General features: G+C 41.1%; 1 protein-coding gene across 2 annotated transcripts; it reads left to right on the plus strand.

Annotated features, from left to right (window-relative positions):
* The first annotated feature begins 110 nt into the window (after window positions 1-110).
* nol8 (nucleolar protein 8) lies at window positions 111-10,622 on the plus strand. 2 transcript variants are annotated; one of them, XM_036532369.1, is made up of 17 exons: window positions 111-152; window positions 466-656; window positions 749-811; window positions 938-1,016; window positions 1,269-1,419; window positions 2,012-2,080; window positions 2,579-4,456; window positions 4,573-4,767; window positions 5,029-5,142; window positions 5,329-5,419; window positions 6,907-7,048; window positions 7,344-7,427; window positions 7,597-7,907; window positions 8,210-8,354; window positions 8,454-8,515; window positions 8,755-8,837; window positions 9,136-10,622. In XM_036532369.1, the coding sequence occupies exons 2-17, from the start codon at window positions 536-538 to the stop codon at window positions 9,193-9,195; spliced, it is 3,648 nt and encodes a 1,215-aa protein (XP_036388262.1). In that variant the 5' UTR covers window positions 111-152; window positions 466-535; the 3' UTR covers window positions 9,196-10,622. The 2 variants fall into 2 exon arrangements, with proteins under 2 accessions (XP_036388262.1, XP_036388263.1); XM_036532370.1 differs by lacking the exons at window positions 8,210-8,354; window positions 8,454-8,515; window positions 8,755-8,837; window positions 9,136-10,622 and having other exon boundaries at window positions 7,601-7,774.
* The last annotated feature ends 4,034 nt before the right edge of the window (window positions 10,623-14,656 follow it).

Genomic DNA, 14,656 nt, shown 5'->3' on the forward strand with positions numbered 1-14,656 from the left:
ACACAAATGGCACATTTCTGGTAGAGGTAGTTACGCCAATTGCCCTGGAGCAGTAGATCAGACGGAACCTTCAGCATCGGAACTAAAGTTGCTGTATGTGTAAATCTGGAGGGACTGTTTCTTGTGAGTGCAACGTTCGCCATGGCATACATGTGAGTTCTGAAAAATATAAACGTGATGTAGAATCTGTGCAATTATATATCTGAACGTTGAATGCCGTATTAGTACTCTGATGGTACTGATTTGGCTGAGCGCTGTGAAGTTGCCAGTTAAGGAAGAAATTTGTTGTTGTCAGTAGCTGACTAGGTACAGATGGCTAGCTTGCTAGGTTAGAACTAGGGTAGTCTTTACCTTAGACGAATCCAGCTGGCCCAAATATCCATAGGAAGAGGTGTTTAGAAATCTACCTACCAAAAAATGTTAAACTGTATCTGTGACCTTTTGCTCTCCTTCTTTCAAGCATAGACTTGTGAAGTGAGCGTAGCCAACCACCTTGGAACTTCTGAACCGCAGGGAGAGAGTGAGTTATCTAGCTATGAAGCGCTTGTACATCGGTGGACTGGGTCACGCCATCTCCCAGAAGGATCTGAAGGACAGATTTGGGAAATTTGGGGAAGTGTTAGATGTCGAAATTGTAACCAGGAAAGATGGAACAGGTAAGAGCCCAACATTGTCTAAGGGATGGACAGTGTGTCAGCGTAACTTGGTAAAGTGTGTATACTTTATATATATTATTTGTGTCCTCTAGGAATGCCTATGAAGACCTTTGGTTATATCAACATAAACATTTCTGATGCAGACTTGAAAAAATGTAAGTCTTGTGTGCTTGTTTGTTTCCTACAAATCATTCATCTCAGCAATGATTAACAGCCATTGTGAACTCAACAGTAAAACCGCATTTGTCTAAAATGATTTATGTTAAATTTCCATTTGTCAGGCATGACTGTATTAAATAAATCCAAATGGAAAGGTGGAACGCTGCAGATTGAAATTGCCAAGGAAAGCTTTTTACACAGGTGCGTCATTTTAAAATCTTATTTGCACACAGTGCACATAAATGTCTGTTTTTACCTTTAATCCCATCATTGATTGTGGTGCATTGAGAAGTCAAACAAAATGCACTGCAGGGCATAGAGGGGTCACATCTAGACCTGAGCTCTCCAGCATAAAACAACTAATTTGGATATAAAATATATCTATATGTATATGTATGTGTAGTGAAGGAAGTGGTGTTGTATTCAGTGAATTAATTGATGTCCCTTTTGCAGGTTGGCTCAAGAACGGCAACAAGCAACTGAGAAGAGTCAGTCTCCAAGAGTTGAACACAAAGACAAATTAATGGAGTCCTTTAAGAAGGCTGGAGTGGAGAACTTCCACATGAAAGCAGCAGTGCCAGGGACAGAGATCCCAGGCCATAAGGTACGCATGGAGCTTCTGCTCATAAAAAATAGCAGTGCAGAAAAGTGGTGGATTTTGGCTGCTGCACAGCCAGAGAATTAACAGTAGAATAGTTTGTGTATGTGTGTGTGTATTCAGCTAATGAGAGGAAAAATGTGTGTGTATGTTTGTGTAAGTAAAAATATTGTTTCACAACATTAAATGCATTTTAACTGTTTAACAGTGAATTACTTAGATGTGGTTGTGGTTTAGAAATTGGACTTTCTGTATTCTGGATGAGCTGCAGCACTGCACTCTTGAGCAAGTGTAACCTGAATTGCGCCCGTACATGTGTGGCTGTATATGTATCTCATATATAAGCTCTGGGGACTGCCTAAGACAAGAGCATCCACAAAGAAAATTATTTAATGCTGCATAAGAAGCTAGGTCTTTGCCAATCAAAATGTCAACTACCCTTGTAGGTTATGTATGGTAAACCAGTTCTAAATTTTAGACGAGATTGCAATTACTTTTCCTATTAATTTAAATGTGATTCTCTTATATACCCTATTTCTTTCCCCATTCAGTTTCTCTTTACGCATTTTGTGGATAATGTATGTTTTTTCTTTGGCAGGACTGGGTTGTGAGTAAATTTGGGCGTGTTCTTCCAGTCCTTCATCTTAAAGGTCACGGCAAGAACAAAATATCCTTTTGTATGTATTTTGTCCCTGATAAAGGAAGGTTTGATTATGACCTTTCATGCAGCTGTCATATCTAGAGTTGAAGTATCATTTTCACAAGTGATACTTCTATCACAGTGGTACTTTTATCACAATTACATTTACTGTTTCACAGTTATGTAAGTGTGAAAGTAATTGTGACAGAACATCACTTTGTAAAAAGTGGTCATGGTTCTGCGAAACATAAATTGCAATAAAACCTAATTTAAATGATTCATCCACTGAGCAGTAAGAAAGGGGGTGTAATATATTTTTAAGATGTCTGAGTCTTCATTTTCTGTTCCGTCATGTTAAATTGTGTTCATGGAAGATTACATAGTAAATATTACACTTTTATGTCCTGACCTGTATTGTAGATATTGTAAAAATGAATTTATACTGTAATAAGTAGTTGAGCTGAATGTGGTTACATTGCTGAAAATTATATGAATTTATGTCACACTACCTTAACTCCTTTTAACGTGTTTAAATATGACCCATCGAAGCACAGCCACAATATTAAAAAGCTGGAAAATACAACTGAAGTTCCAGCCCAGACCCCAGTGTCTCAGCTCACGTGGGAAATCCTGGAAGGTAATGATGAAATCAGCAAGAAAAGAAGAGGAGAGTTTCCCCCGCAGAAAGCACGTCCTGCCAAGATGAGAAAAGATTTGCCATGTAAAAAATTGGAAAACTCTCATTCTGAAGTTAAATATAATGGACAAGACAAGGAATCTCATGATATCCATGAGAAAAATCGGGTGATCTCGCGCAAAGTCAGCCAGGGTGCAAGCACTCTGATAATGCAAAACATGTCTGGGCAAAATGGTCCAATAAGTGACAAGCAGAATCGCACCCAAAAAAGGCTAGACAAATCAGTGTGTGTGTTTGACAGCGAGCCTGATTCTGATGATGAAATACGTATGTTGGTAGCTCAAGAAAACGCACAAAGCAGAAATATGAGTGCAGAGGATGAGGATAACCTGGAGGTGGTTGGAGATGACTTTGTTGTCAAAACCAGTATGTTCTGGGCCAGCCAGAAGTCAAAGGGTGAACTTGTAATGAGGAGCTCAGAGGACCCTGATGATGGTCGAGACTATGACTCAGCAGATACTGATGAAATTCTCACCCAGAGTAAAGCTCCAAATATTGCAGACAAGCAGCAAGAAACTGAAAAATCAGTGTTGAATAATCAAAATGTTGACACCAGTGAATGCATGTCTAAACCTGGCAAAAGCAAACGTAAGACTGGCAGTGAAGTCCTTCCAAAAGAATCGCCCTGTCTAACTGAATCCAGCAATGATGAGGCATCAGAGGGGTGTGAAGATTCTGATTTGGATTATGATACTGTGATGGCCCACTGTCAACGACTGGAGATATCACTAGCAGATTTGGCACAACTTGCAAAGGAATGCTCTGTTGCTGAAGGAGAGAACAATGGAGATTGTCAGGAATCTGATTCACAAGCTGTGCCTGGACAAACATCTGAAGCTCCATTTTCTAAGGGTAAGGACTATGTGCCTCTACAAGCAAAGAAGGGCAATTCTCCAGAGGAGATTTTGGCTGCCATTTTGGCAGAGGACAGTAGCGATGAGGAAAGTGATAGCAAGAAAAAAAAGAAAAGGAAAAAGAGCTCAGCCTTGAGTCTGCCTGCCTTCATGGGGACAAAAGCTCTTTCGGGAGCTGTATCTGCTGTTGAAACAGGGCTCTCTCCGAAGAGGAAGCAAGGTGAGGGAGAATGTGAGGCGACAGAATCTGTTAAGAAACAGAAAGTGGCGCACACGGCATCATCTGACTTCAGTGCCTCAGAAGACGAGAGCAACACAGTCGTGTCCAAGCTACCACCGTTTAAAGGACTTAACAGTCTGTCATTACCTAAAGATGAGAAAACAAAGAGGACAGACAGTGATATCTTGGAAAAATCCAACAAATCAGAAAGCACAGAATCAGACTCAGATTCCAGCAGCTCTGGTGGCGAGGATCTAGATGAGTTAGCTGAAGACCCCAAACGGCATTCTGACGTTGCAGGAAAAACGGATATGTCTGCTCCCAAAGAGAGGCTTCCATTGAACCTTTCTGAGACCCTGAATGCTGAAAGCAGCTCACCCGGTGCAAAGACACTGAGTGCTAAAGAAGTGGAGGTCGAAAAGAAAGTCGCACCAAAAGACTCAAAGAGCGCGTCCTCGCAGCAGCCGCAGAACAATACAGAATCATTAAAGCAGCCTTCCCATAAAACCGCCGGCCTGGAGAACGCTCTGAAACAGCAGCAGGACAACCAGAAACGCCTGGCTGCCATGGAACAGAGGCAGAAAGAGGCAGAGCAGCAGAAGAAGCTCATTCAAGGTGCTCTCTCTACTTTGGTAAGTTGTGCTGGTCCAATAAATCCCCTGTAATGCGAATGATACTTCACTTAGGGGATGCATGAAAGCACTGGGCTTTTTTTGTTTCTTGCTAACATTTTTTTTTTTTTCCCCAGGACACACCCGTAGCAAGCAAGGGCAAACACATTGTATTTGAGTGGGATGATGAAAGTGAAGGGGAAGCTGAACACAGCGCAGCAGGACCTGGCGACTCAAGAGTGAACCTGTTTGAGAAGGGCTCAGAGTCCTCATCTGAGAGTTCCAGCGAAGAGGGACCTGGAACTGGGGAAACGCAGGAGCTCAGAGTCAAGGTTTGTACGCCAGGCCCACAGGGTTTTCATGTAGTAACTTTAACTTTCGAATTTAATCCCGGGTTCGTGCTGGCTGCATTTTAACCAGGTCAGGTAAACAGGTTCTAGCCTTTGTAAAAGCAGGTTCAATGCATGTTTTGTTGGCTTTGATGCCGCAGGTGTCTGTTGCATAACCATGGAATTTGCGACCCGCTTCCAGCTGAGTGTAATTCATTTTGTTAAAATTGCATTTTAAAAGGAAAAATTGTTTTTTTTTTTCAGGAATTTCAAAAGCAAGGAGGTGGCAAACTGTTTGACAGCAGTGAAGACGAGGAGGAGGATGATGGCGAGAGGTTCCATATTAAACCACAGTTTGAGGGCAAAGCAGGACAGAAGGTGAGTGAGCAAGCTGTTCTGAATCATTCGAAAGTAAGGTCTTGTTTTGTTTTAAACACACACTGAGGACAAATGTTTCAAGTCTTGATTTAGTTAGGCATGATTGATGGAATATATCAGTATGCTTTAATGTACAGTTATTTCTGTCTTCTTTTGATGAACCCTGCACCTTCTTCTGCCCTCCAGCTCATGCAGTTGCAGTCCAGGTTTGGAACGGATGAGCGATTCCGTATGGATTCACGGTTTCTTGAAAGTGATGATGAATCAAACATTCCAGGTGAGGCTCGGAGGGGCTCGCGCTTTATGAGGAAACTCTAAACATGCCATCTGGAAGTACAGAAATAAAACAAAACCTGTTCTTTGCTTTGGGATCCTTTAGTCTCTGTTCCAGACAATTGTTATTTAAGATAGGGTTCTACTGAAAAGACTTATCTCTGCAGAGTTTAATGAAATTCACAGTGAGATCTTTTGTTGGGTCTGTACCTGTCATATAGGCCTGTACGTATAAACAAGCCATCAGAAATCAGAACCAAAATGTGAAAATAGTGACATAATGAATGCGTGGAATTGAATAGAAGAAAGAAATGTGCATTACTGTCCAAAGGATTTTTATGATTTGTTCATACATTTACACTTGTATAATACTTGTACGGCTTACATTGCTGTGTCAAGATACTTTTGCTGTACATTACACATTCTCTTATATTAATTTTAAAGCTGCTGGGATGGGACAGAGCATGCTATTGATTCAGAGGTATTAGAATCTGAGTTATTGCTCCCAGACATTAAAACAAATATGAGAGAAGGATACAGTATTTGACCAAACTCTAATCGTTGCAGTTCCTCAGTGCTGACATATTGTTAGGCCATTAAGTGCAAGCTGTTTTCAAGCAGTCTCATTGCTTCCTTCTTATGCTTTTAAGAGACGCCCTCCCAGCCTGAAAAGCCTAGTAAAATCATAATTATCCCCCACAAAGGATAAGATGTTCCTGGATGATGCCCCAGAAATAAATTATAAAGAAGGAGAGTGTACACAATGTAATTTCACCTTTTAAGAATACCTTCTTTCACCATCCTCATACACATGTAATTTCTATGTGATTAAATGCCCATATACTTGCACATGTGTAGAAAACACAAAGGTATTTAAAAGCATGAATTAGTGAGCTCATTTAAGCACTGGGCACAGTTTCACCTCCCTCAAATAACTTGGTATCAAAAAGGTCTCAATCCATTGGAAAAGAGGTGACTACTAGTTTACTACTCCAGAAAGAACCCTATTGGATGTACTATTAACCTTCTGTCCCTGAATTAATTATTATAACAACTGGGAGTCAAAAAAACTTATTTGCTGTAGATTGTTATGTTGGTAGCTTACACTGTGGCTAGACCACAGTATGATAGTGATCGTGCCTATGTAAAGGTCTGTGTCATCCTGAAAGACAAGATCACATCTCTCTGCTATTAAGCAAGTCAGTGTTCTAGAGCAAAAAACATCAAGGTTGCTAACTATAATGTCTACAAAGAAATAACACAATGTTTAAAATTGTCCTTATATACTTTTGAAAGGACAGTATCATGCAAAAGAGGCTGTGATATTGGCTTTTCAATTTATAGCAATCGTTTCACTTTGTTGTATGACAACTTACAAGTTTTTCTGTTTAGTTGCCTCCTGAAACTTATGTTGTTTGGTGATGATGAGGATGATGGTAACAATGATTAGAATTTATTTTAAATATAACAAACTTGAGTATTCTTCCGCAGAGGAGACGGCTGCTCACAGTGGTGTGGAAGTGCAACTTGAAGAGGAAAAAAAGAAGAACCTAGACATCTTACAAAGTTTGTTGAATATTGATGTTCGCAGTGCTGCGACCAGCAAGGAAACCACAAAGAGCAAGGCATTCAGGCAAGGACTGCCATTAGCCCTCACACTGTGACGTTATGTTGCATGTTCTGTTTCGTAAACAAGGCTTCTCAAAAGCTAAAGTCAATGATTATGTTCATAAATTTAAGCACACTCTGAAGGAATGCAAATATAACAATTACATTGCATTTACATTATCCACATTTTGCAGATGCTCTATTCCAGAGCATCTTACAAAGGGCATCTACAGTGGCAATAATGTAACTTCTGCAGGCTCTCTGCTGTAGATGAAATGTCAGTTTCTATTCCACTTACTTTTGTTTTTGTCTTTCTGCAGAGATATTTCTGCCCTTCACTACGATCCTACTCGGGAAGAGCACTCTGCCTTTGAAACAAAGTGTGAGGAACCCAAGAAAGAGAGGTAATAAGACAAGTTGAGAGCCTTTTCCTGAGTGTTTTCCTAGTTCCACTTAACACCATAATTGCTTAATCTGAGGACAGCAGGAAGTAGATTACAGTGAACAAATCATCTTCTCACTGGGTCAAGCCTGAATCCGTTTTAAGCAGAAACTTTCTCTTGTTTACTGCAGCAAGGCTGCGAGACGCAAGAAGCGAGAGGAAGCAGAGAAGCTCCCTGAGGTGTCCAAAGAGATCTTCTATGATGTGGCTGTGGACCTGAAAGAGGTGTTTGGGTCTCAGAAGGAAAACACTGAGTCAAAACAGACTGTTGCCTGGGATAAGGAGGAGGAGGAAGAGAATGTGGACCAAACTACAGAGGAGGAAGCTGCAGTTGGACAGCTCACTGTGCAGCATTCTAACGCGAGCGATGAGAAAGCGGAATCTGCGGGCTTCAAATTTTCATTCTTCGGAGATGACACAGCAGAGGACACCACTGTGAAAGGTTCATTTTACAGCTTTCATTTCTGATAATTTGTTCAAGGTTTTACATTCATCATTACCCCCGTGCACTGTTATTGTCACTTTCAGTGTTACACCACCCACGACATTAAAGACCTTCACATGACATGATGTCACTATCTTGCAGAAAAGTTGCTTCCAATGCAAGAATAGCATATCTTTCCTGTCTTGGTTCTAGTCCTTCAACGTTATGTTTGACATGATTAACTCTGTCAGGCACTGTGTGCAAGGTGCATAGTGGTTATGTGATGCACGCTCATTGAATTGAATTTTGTTCTGCTTCAGATGACTACAAGATTGAGATTCTGAAGGGAGCAAAGGTACCATGGCAGGAGAACCCCTGCTTCCAGGACAGCAGCTCTGAGGAAGAGGAGGAGGAAGAGGCAGAAGAGGGAACAGGAGATCAGTCTGCCCCTGCCAATGTGTCAGAGTAATGCTGCTTTATATGCCACAGATCAGTGAAGATTCATTTTTCTGCCTTTGTCACACCGCTTGCAATGTTCTTTCTTTCCTTTTTGTCTTTTTATAGAGCACCAGTGGCAGCAAAGAAAACCTTCTTCTTTTTCTTCCAAGATGATGAACGGTTAAAAGGTATGAACATGAGGCCACATGCACTCTTGTCAGCTATGCATTTAAAATATATGTAGAAAAAGGAGGCCGTCCTATAACTGTGAGTTATCTTAAACTTATAAACCATGCGATGTGATGAAACAGTTGTATAACACTACAGTAACTGCTGGCCTCCATTTTGCAAATGAGTTAATGCTGCGCCAGCAGCCAGGAAGTCCAGCTTTTTTAACAGTTCTTTTCTCACGGTTTGCCTCCTCAAGAGGGACCTAAAATGTTCTGTAGATCAGCAAAACTGGAAGATCAGAGGGGACACTGGGAGGAGCAGCGAACGTCATTGATTGAGGTAAGTGCCGTGTTCATTTGCACATCCTCTCACATCACTGGTATGTGGGAACATACTACTACATGCAGTCGTTCAGCTGAACCTAAGCCTCTAATTGCACCTTTGACAGAGTTTAATTATGTGTATTTACTCGAATGTGTTTTCATATCATAATTAGGCTCTGTTGCCTTTAGACGAAGCTCCATTAAATTACCACTCTAAAACTACACTAATGCGCTGTATAGTTATGCCATAATGTAAGTTCTCTTTGTACAGACTGTAAAGAAGAAGTCATTGTTGTGAATGTCTGTTTTTGTAGGAGTACAGGAAGAAGCACAAGGATGCAAGGCGGAGACTGAAGGCTTCACAAAGAAGCTGAATGGAGCACCAACTGGTCCCTTGTACTCCTGCTGTGCCTGGATTTTCACACGTCCCTATGGGCACGAATGGACTGTATTTATCTTGGTATACTATTTCAGTCAAAATCGGCACAGATCAAATTTCAGTTGGTTGATCACCGGAAATTCAAAGTTAACCTTGTGCCATAATTTATTTTTGGAATAGTTTATACCTTTTGTATGAAGAAAAAAAGCACAATTAACCTTATTTTATTTAGTAATAAATAACATCGGAACCTGACTGTTTTTGACCACTAGAGTGTGTTAAAAGCAAGTGTTGCATAAGTATATAACCAACCCTGAACTTGTTACATGTGTTCTCCTTTTTCATTTACATTTCAGGGTATACGGTATAAATGTTGATACCTTTCTGAATCTCAAAGCACTGAAGGCCTGTGTCATGTTTAGCTGAAAGCAACTTCAGATGTTGTAAATCTAACAAACTGGAGGGGCAGTCAGATTGCATGCCCCCCCCCCTTCTGTCATGATAAGTATGTAGAAGCCAAGTCCAAGTATTTTTCCCCACAGTCATTTCACTTAGTTTAAAGCAGAGCTGTATCCTGTTCCATAACCTTCATAGCCATTCCATTCAGAGTCAGACAGTTGTACAGTGGTGAACACAGCCTCTGCTCCAGGTGTCATTGGTGGAGGTAATAAGGATACTGTTAAATGATGGTCAGTGTGTCAGTCGAGAGGCAATTATGTCTTCAAAGGTAATGTCTCCCCTGTCTTTTCCTAGTGCCATGCCCCTGTTTCTCTTAAAGTGTCATGTGTATACTTTATAAGAGAGTTTGTCTTTACCTGATCGTGACTTAAGGGCTAGCATTGGAAAATGCTCAAATTTCAAAGTATGTGAGCGATTTCATTTGAAGGCTTATTTACGGGGTGGTCATAAAGTCCCAGTATTTGGTAGGAAATCCTTTATCCTTCCTTAATCCTTTTTTATTTCACAATTACATGTAAATGGTGATATTTATTTCAGTTTCAATTGTAACCCAAGAGGAGCTGCAACAGAGACAACCCAAAAATAGATTGATAAGTTCGCTCTTGGACATGTGAAATGTATAATATACTTTATACTATGGCCACACTGTACAGTTGTTAATTCTAAATGCTTGATGTGAGCCAGTGCAACAGTCTTCACTTTGATTTTTTTATGTATTAGAATGAGTGTTGTGCCAGCAGTGTTGCATTTCCCTGTGAGAAGTAGTTTGAGACCCAGCTGCACATAGTCAAGATGTAGTGCGATCTCTGGCCTTGCCCTCATTTACACCAATGAGGGACTGCTCAGTGGCAGTCGATGACTATGTGATACCCTCAGAATAGTTTGCTCTCCATGCCGCAGGGTTTCTTATCAGGGGACAGGGGTAGATCTCCTCTGAATAGCCTTCAGCCACCAAAGACGTGGTGGGGGAAACTTTCAGGGGTTTAGGCAAGATGTTGGTTTCATAAATGAATAATGAAGAACCCCAACTGGGCCTTTTTTGTCTCAGTTCTTTTCAGGGCTTTCTTCAGAAATTTACAAGTGCAGTCAAGCCTGAATTTAAATAGAATTTATCCATTTATTTGAATGAATTTATTTAGGGACTTTTTTTGTGAAAATCTGCTAAGTTTGAAGGAAGGATAATCGACTGGATTCACAGTTGTCCTTTAATAGCCTTTTCTGCCACTTTGTCTCGTTCATGTGTGATTAATGCTGTAGTTTTATTGCTTTGAGGGACTAGGCTGCAAAGGGGAAGCGGGAATATTTTCACTACCAACGTCAATAAGTGATCATTGTATGCTGGCAGAAAACTAGCACTCAAAAGAGTAATCAATAGTTATATAATGAATGTGATGGTGTCCTCTGTTGTAGTTTTCCATATAATGTTTAGCTTTTATTATGGGAAGCATTACTGTGTACGTAACACATCTTCTTTAGGATATCAACATCTGTCAGGTGGAAGTATATGTTTCCTGTTAAAGAAAAACCGTGCACAGAGTTTGAGAGGCACATATCTTATAAGTGTGGGATGATTAGAAATGTTCACTCTCTCTATTTTGAAGAAATCTAAAAGCATGTTCAGAACCACTAATGGAAGCTGTAGCTGAAACCAGGGCCGAGTGAGAGCTGAGTGGAGTGGAGTTAACAGCACACACTGTTCCTAGCCCTTGCCTTTCCCTTTCATGGCGGTCGGTCGTAAACAGGACGCTGTGGTTTCCTATTTCATCCCCCACTGACATCACTGCCGTCTGTTGGGGTGTCAGATGTCTGTGGGGAGGGAGGAGACAGCTGCTCTCAATGGTGACATAACATACTATAACAACTCATTCGTCTGCCATTTTGCACACACGTATTTCTAAAATAAAGACATTGACAACATTCATCATGGGTTACCAGCCGGCTTAATGCGGTGGTAAAGGTCTGTCAAGCAAAGCAAGATATCCCGTCACACGCTATACTCTGCCTGCTTTAACACCCACTTGCTACTAATTACTCGTAAAGAGCTTTTTGAGAGTGGTATTCACCGAGTCACAGTAAACTAGGACATGTTGTCAAGAATACAATTTAAACAGTTGCTACCTTCCAGATAGAAATGCTTTAATAATTTTAAAATACTGGATAAACCCATAAGAGCTTTGGAAGCATTATGTATATTGTTACATTTAAATGTAAAGTTACATGTAACATCTATTACGTTTAATGAATGTAAAATGTGAGGATAATGTTGGTAATTGCAGTCCTTCTTACCACACTGACAACAGCTCTGACAATCGTCAGTTGCTGTTAGAGCAAGAAGAGGATTATCTTACTCCACCCTAACAGTTAGAGTAATCTTGCCAAACAAAACACAGCTTCAGCTGTGCCTGTGAGAACGGGAACAAATTGAGTAAAAGCGTGCTACGATCAGCCTTGCCCTCACGTCGCTGCAGCATGTACCCCCACCTCGTCTCAAATGTACGACTCGAAAAAGAGAAAGGCCTACAAGCAAACGTGGCAAACGTGAAGAATGAGTGGGTAGGAGGGAAGAGTTTGAAAACTTTGACAGTTAATAATCCGGAGTCACTGGAATGTGTTTTGAAGCAGGGGGGAGGGGGGTGTGGTGGAGGGAGCAAAGATCAGTGCTGGCTTGAAAGATTCACAGGGAGTTGCTGAATTCAGCTCGCTACCAGCCAGGGTCCACTTGGTTACCTGTTACTAAGGACGGGGCTAGAGAGAGTCATGTGATCACAGAGGGCAAATCTGGGCTTCTACTTCGAATAGAACAATATCCCATCCCCCTTTGGACTGCAGGCGCACACACAAGTACTCCGACAAAGAAAGGCAGTGTCAGATTCCCTGTACTTATCGGACACTGATAATGGTATTTGTGGAGGAAAAAAAGTGTTTATAACTCGGCATGTTTAGGCAGGAGTGTTTGTTTTGATCCTCCTCTGTTTGGTTTACATTAGCCAACAGTCAATACCCTCTGGGGATGATTAAACTTTAAGTGAATTTTCCTTTTTTTTCTCTTTACTTGCAAAATAATAAGCTTTTTTTTTAGCTTTTATGAAATAGCCACACAGAATTGACAGATTGATTTTAAATTCATTTTTAAACATACCGCCCACGACCTGTACCAACACTTGTCCATGTTTGACCTTCTCTGTCATTGCAGGACGTAGTGTGCAAGATGTATACAGAGCAACACATTCATGTCTCGGTGTTCATGCAGTAAAAAATGATAAAGAAAAAACAGGATTTTCTGAAACCTGTGTTTTAGTTTGGGTGCTTCATTGCTTCAAATTAAGCAGCACAAAGCAGTCAAGTTTTCAGCTATTCTAAGGTGGGAATTTAAAAATCTCTAACAATTTGTCTTGAAAATCTATGACGCAAAGCTTTTGGTAGGCACTAATTAAGAAAAGCAACAGCCACCGCAGTGAGCATACTTGGGTGAAAATATGGTGAGTATGTTTTTCATTTTGCAAGACCCATGGTGGGTCTTGAGGCCTTTCCTCTGGACAGTTCTACGGTATGCTGAAAAAGTTTTGATAAAGAGGAGCAAGTGTGTCTCTCAAAATGGAAGTAAAACGTTTCAGAACTTGCCAAACAATTGTGATCCAGTTGCATGAGCAACAACAGTTTCTTACCACAAACTTAAGTCTTCTTTTGTTGATTGACAACATCGGCGCTGTTCCTATATTTAATAAACACAGCGTACCACCACTCTGTCTTCACAATGGCCCCTCTATATCACCCGCCCCTAAAACTTAAAAACATACAAACCTCTTGTACTTTTCCACACATGCACGCTTGCGAGTAGCACGACTCCCATCACCCTCCTACCCCCCCCCTTCCTCAGTACCACCTCCTTCCCTCCCCACATACATTCTGCTGCCCCACTTGTTTATGAATTTATCTGTCCCAGGCAGTTCAAATTTAAATAAGAGCTCAAATTACACGGGGTCAGCACATCGGAGCAGAATGTAAGGCCTGTCATTGACTACCCCACATTTGCCTTGCTCAGCTCACGATTGGTTGTTTGGGCAAGTGCGGGAGGAGCCTGATGATTACTGTTGCAGAGAGAGAAAGAGGGGGAGAGAGAGACTTTCAAGAGGGCTTTATCGGGATTATTGAGCCTTGCCTTTATATCGTTAACGCTGTGTATAATCCTGCTCGAGGCTTCTTCAATGGTCATGGGGGAGGGGAGGAGACACAGGTTCTCAATGCATCACTGCTGAGGCAGAGAGGCACAGCTTTATTTCTCAGTGTTGGCCACAATTTCATCACATCAAGTGACCGTTGTCATTTTGTTATCACACCAATGCGTTTCTTGTGACGCAGCATTGACTCGATCAACGGCATTTCCTGAATGACTTGCCTTGTGAAGACTCCTGTCAGTGTCAAGATGTCACTGACATCTTGGTTCAATGATCTTTTTTTCCCTTTCAAAGTCAATGTAGAGTGTGCGGTGAGGAACATATCAATAGCAAGGCATAATAGATGCAGACAGTCTCTCACTATGTCCCATCCCCCACATCTCTCTCCCTCACTCTCCCATGTTCCCCTCCCTCCCTGTCTGTGCCTGCTTACTATGTCATCTCCCAGGCAGCTAGCGCGATTAAAGGTGAAGCGTGCTCTTTCTCCCATCTGTACAGCCCTGTTTACACTGCCAGTCTGCATGTGCTCTTTCATTGCTCTTCCAGGGGCTTTTGTTGAAATGCTCACACCCGTAAAATCTGTCTGCTGTGGAATCACATTGAGGGGATCACATCTGAACAGGAATTTTATTAATGGATGCTGAAAATGAACGGATTGTAAAAGCTTTTTTTTCTTCTATTGTTTATCATGATGATCTGAAAACATGATATGTGAGCCTTACAAAACTGTGTACTGGAAAATGGTGTTTTTCAAAAAAATAACTAAATAAATAAGTGAATAAATGCATGCAAATTAGATAATCAAGTATGGATGCACATACC

Source organism: Megalops cyprinoides, chromosome 6 (genome assembly GCF_013368585.1).
Source record: "Megalops cyprinoides isolate fMegCyp1 chromosome 6, fMegCyp1.pri, whole genome shotgun sequence".
Taxonomy (NCBI): domain Eukaryota; kingdom Metazoa; phylum Chordata; class Actinopteri; order Elopiformes; family Megalopidae; genus Megalops; species Megalops cyprinoides.

Excerpts from the sequence above, each read along its gene's own strand:
- nol8 (XM_036532369.1), top strand. The coding sequence starts at position 536 with ATGAAGCGCTTGTACATCGGTGGACTGGGTCACGCCATCTCCCAGAAG. Across the intron at positions 7,428-7,596 it reads GAGGAACCCAAGAAAGAGAG|CAAGGCTGCGAGACGCAAGA; the intron begins GTAATAAGACAA and ends TGTTTACTGCAG. Across the intron at positions 7,908-8,209 it reads AGAGGACACCACTGTGAAAG|ATGACTACAAGATTGAGATT; the intron begins GTTCATTTTACA and ends GTTCTGCTTCAG.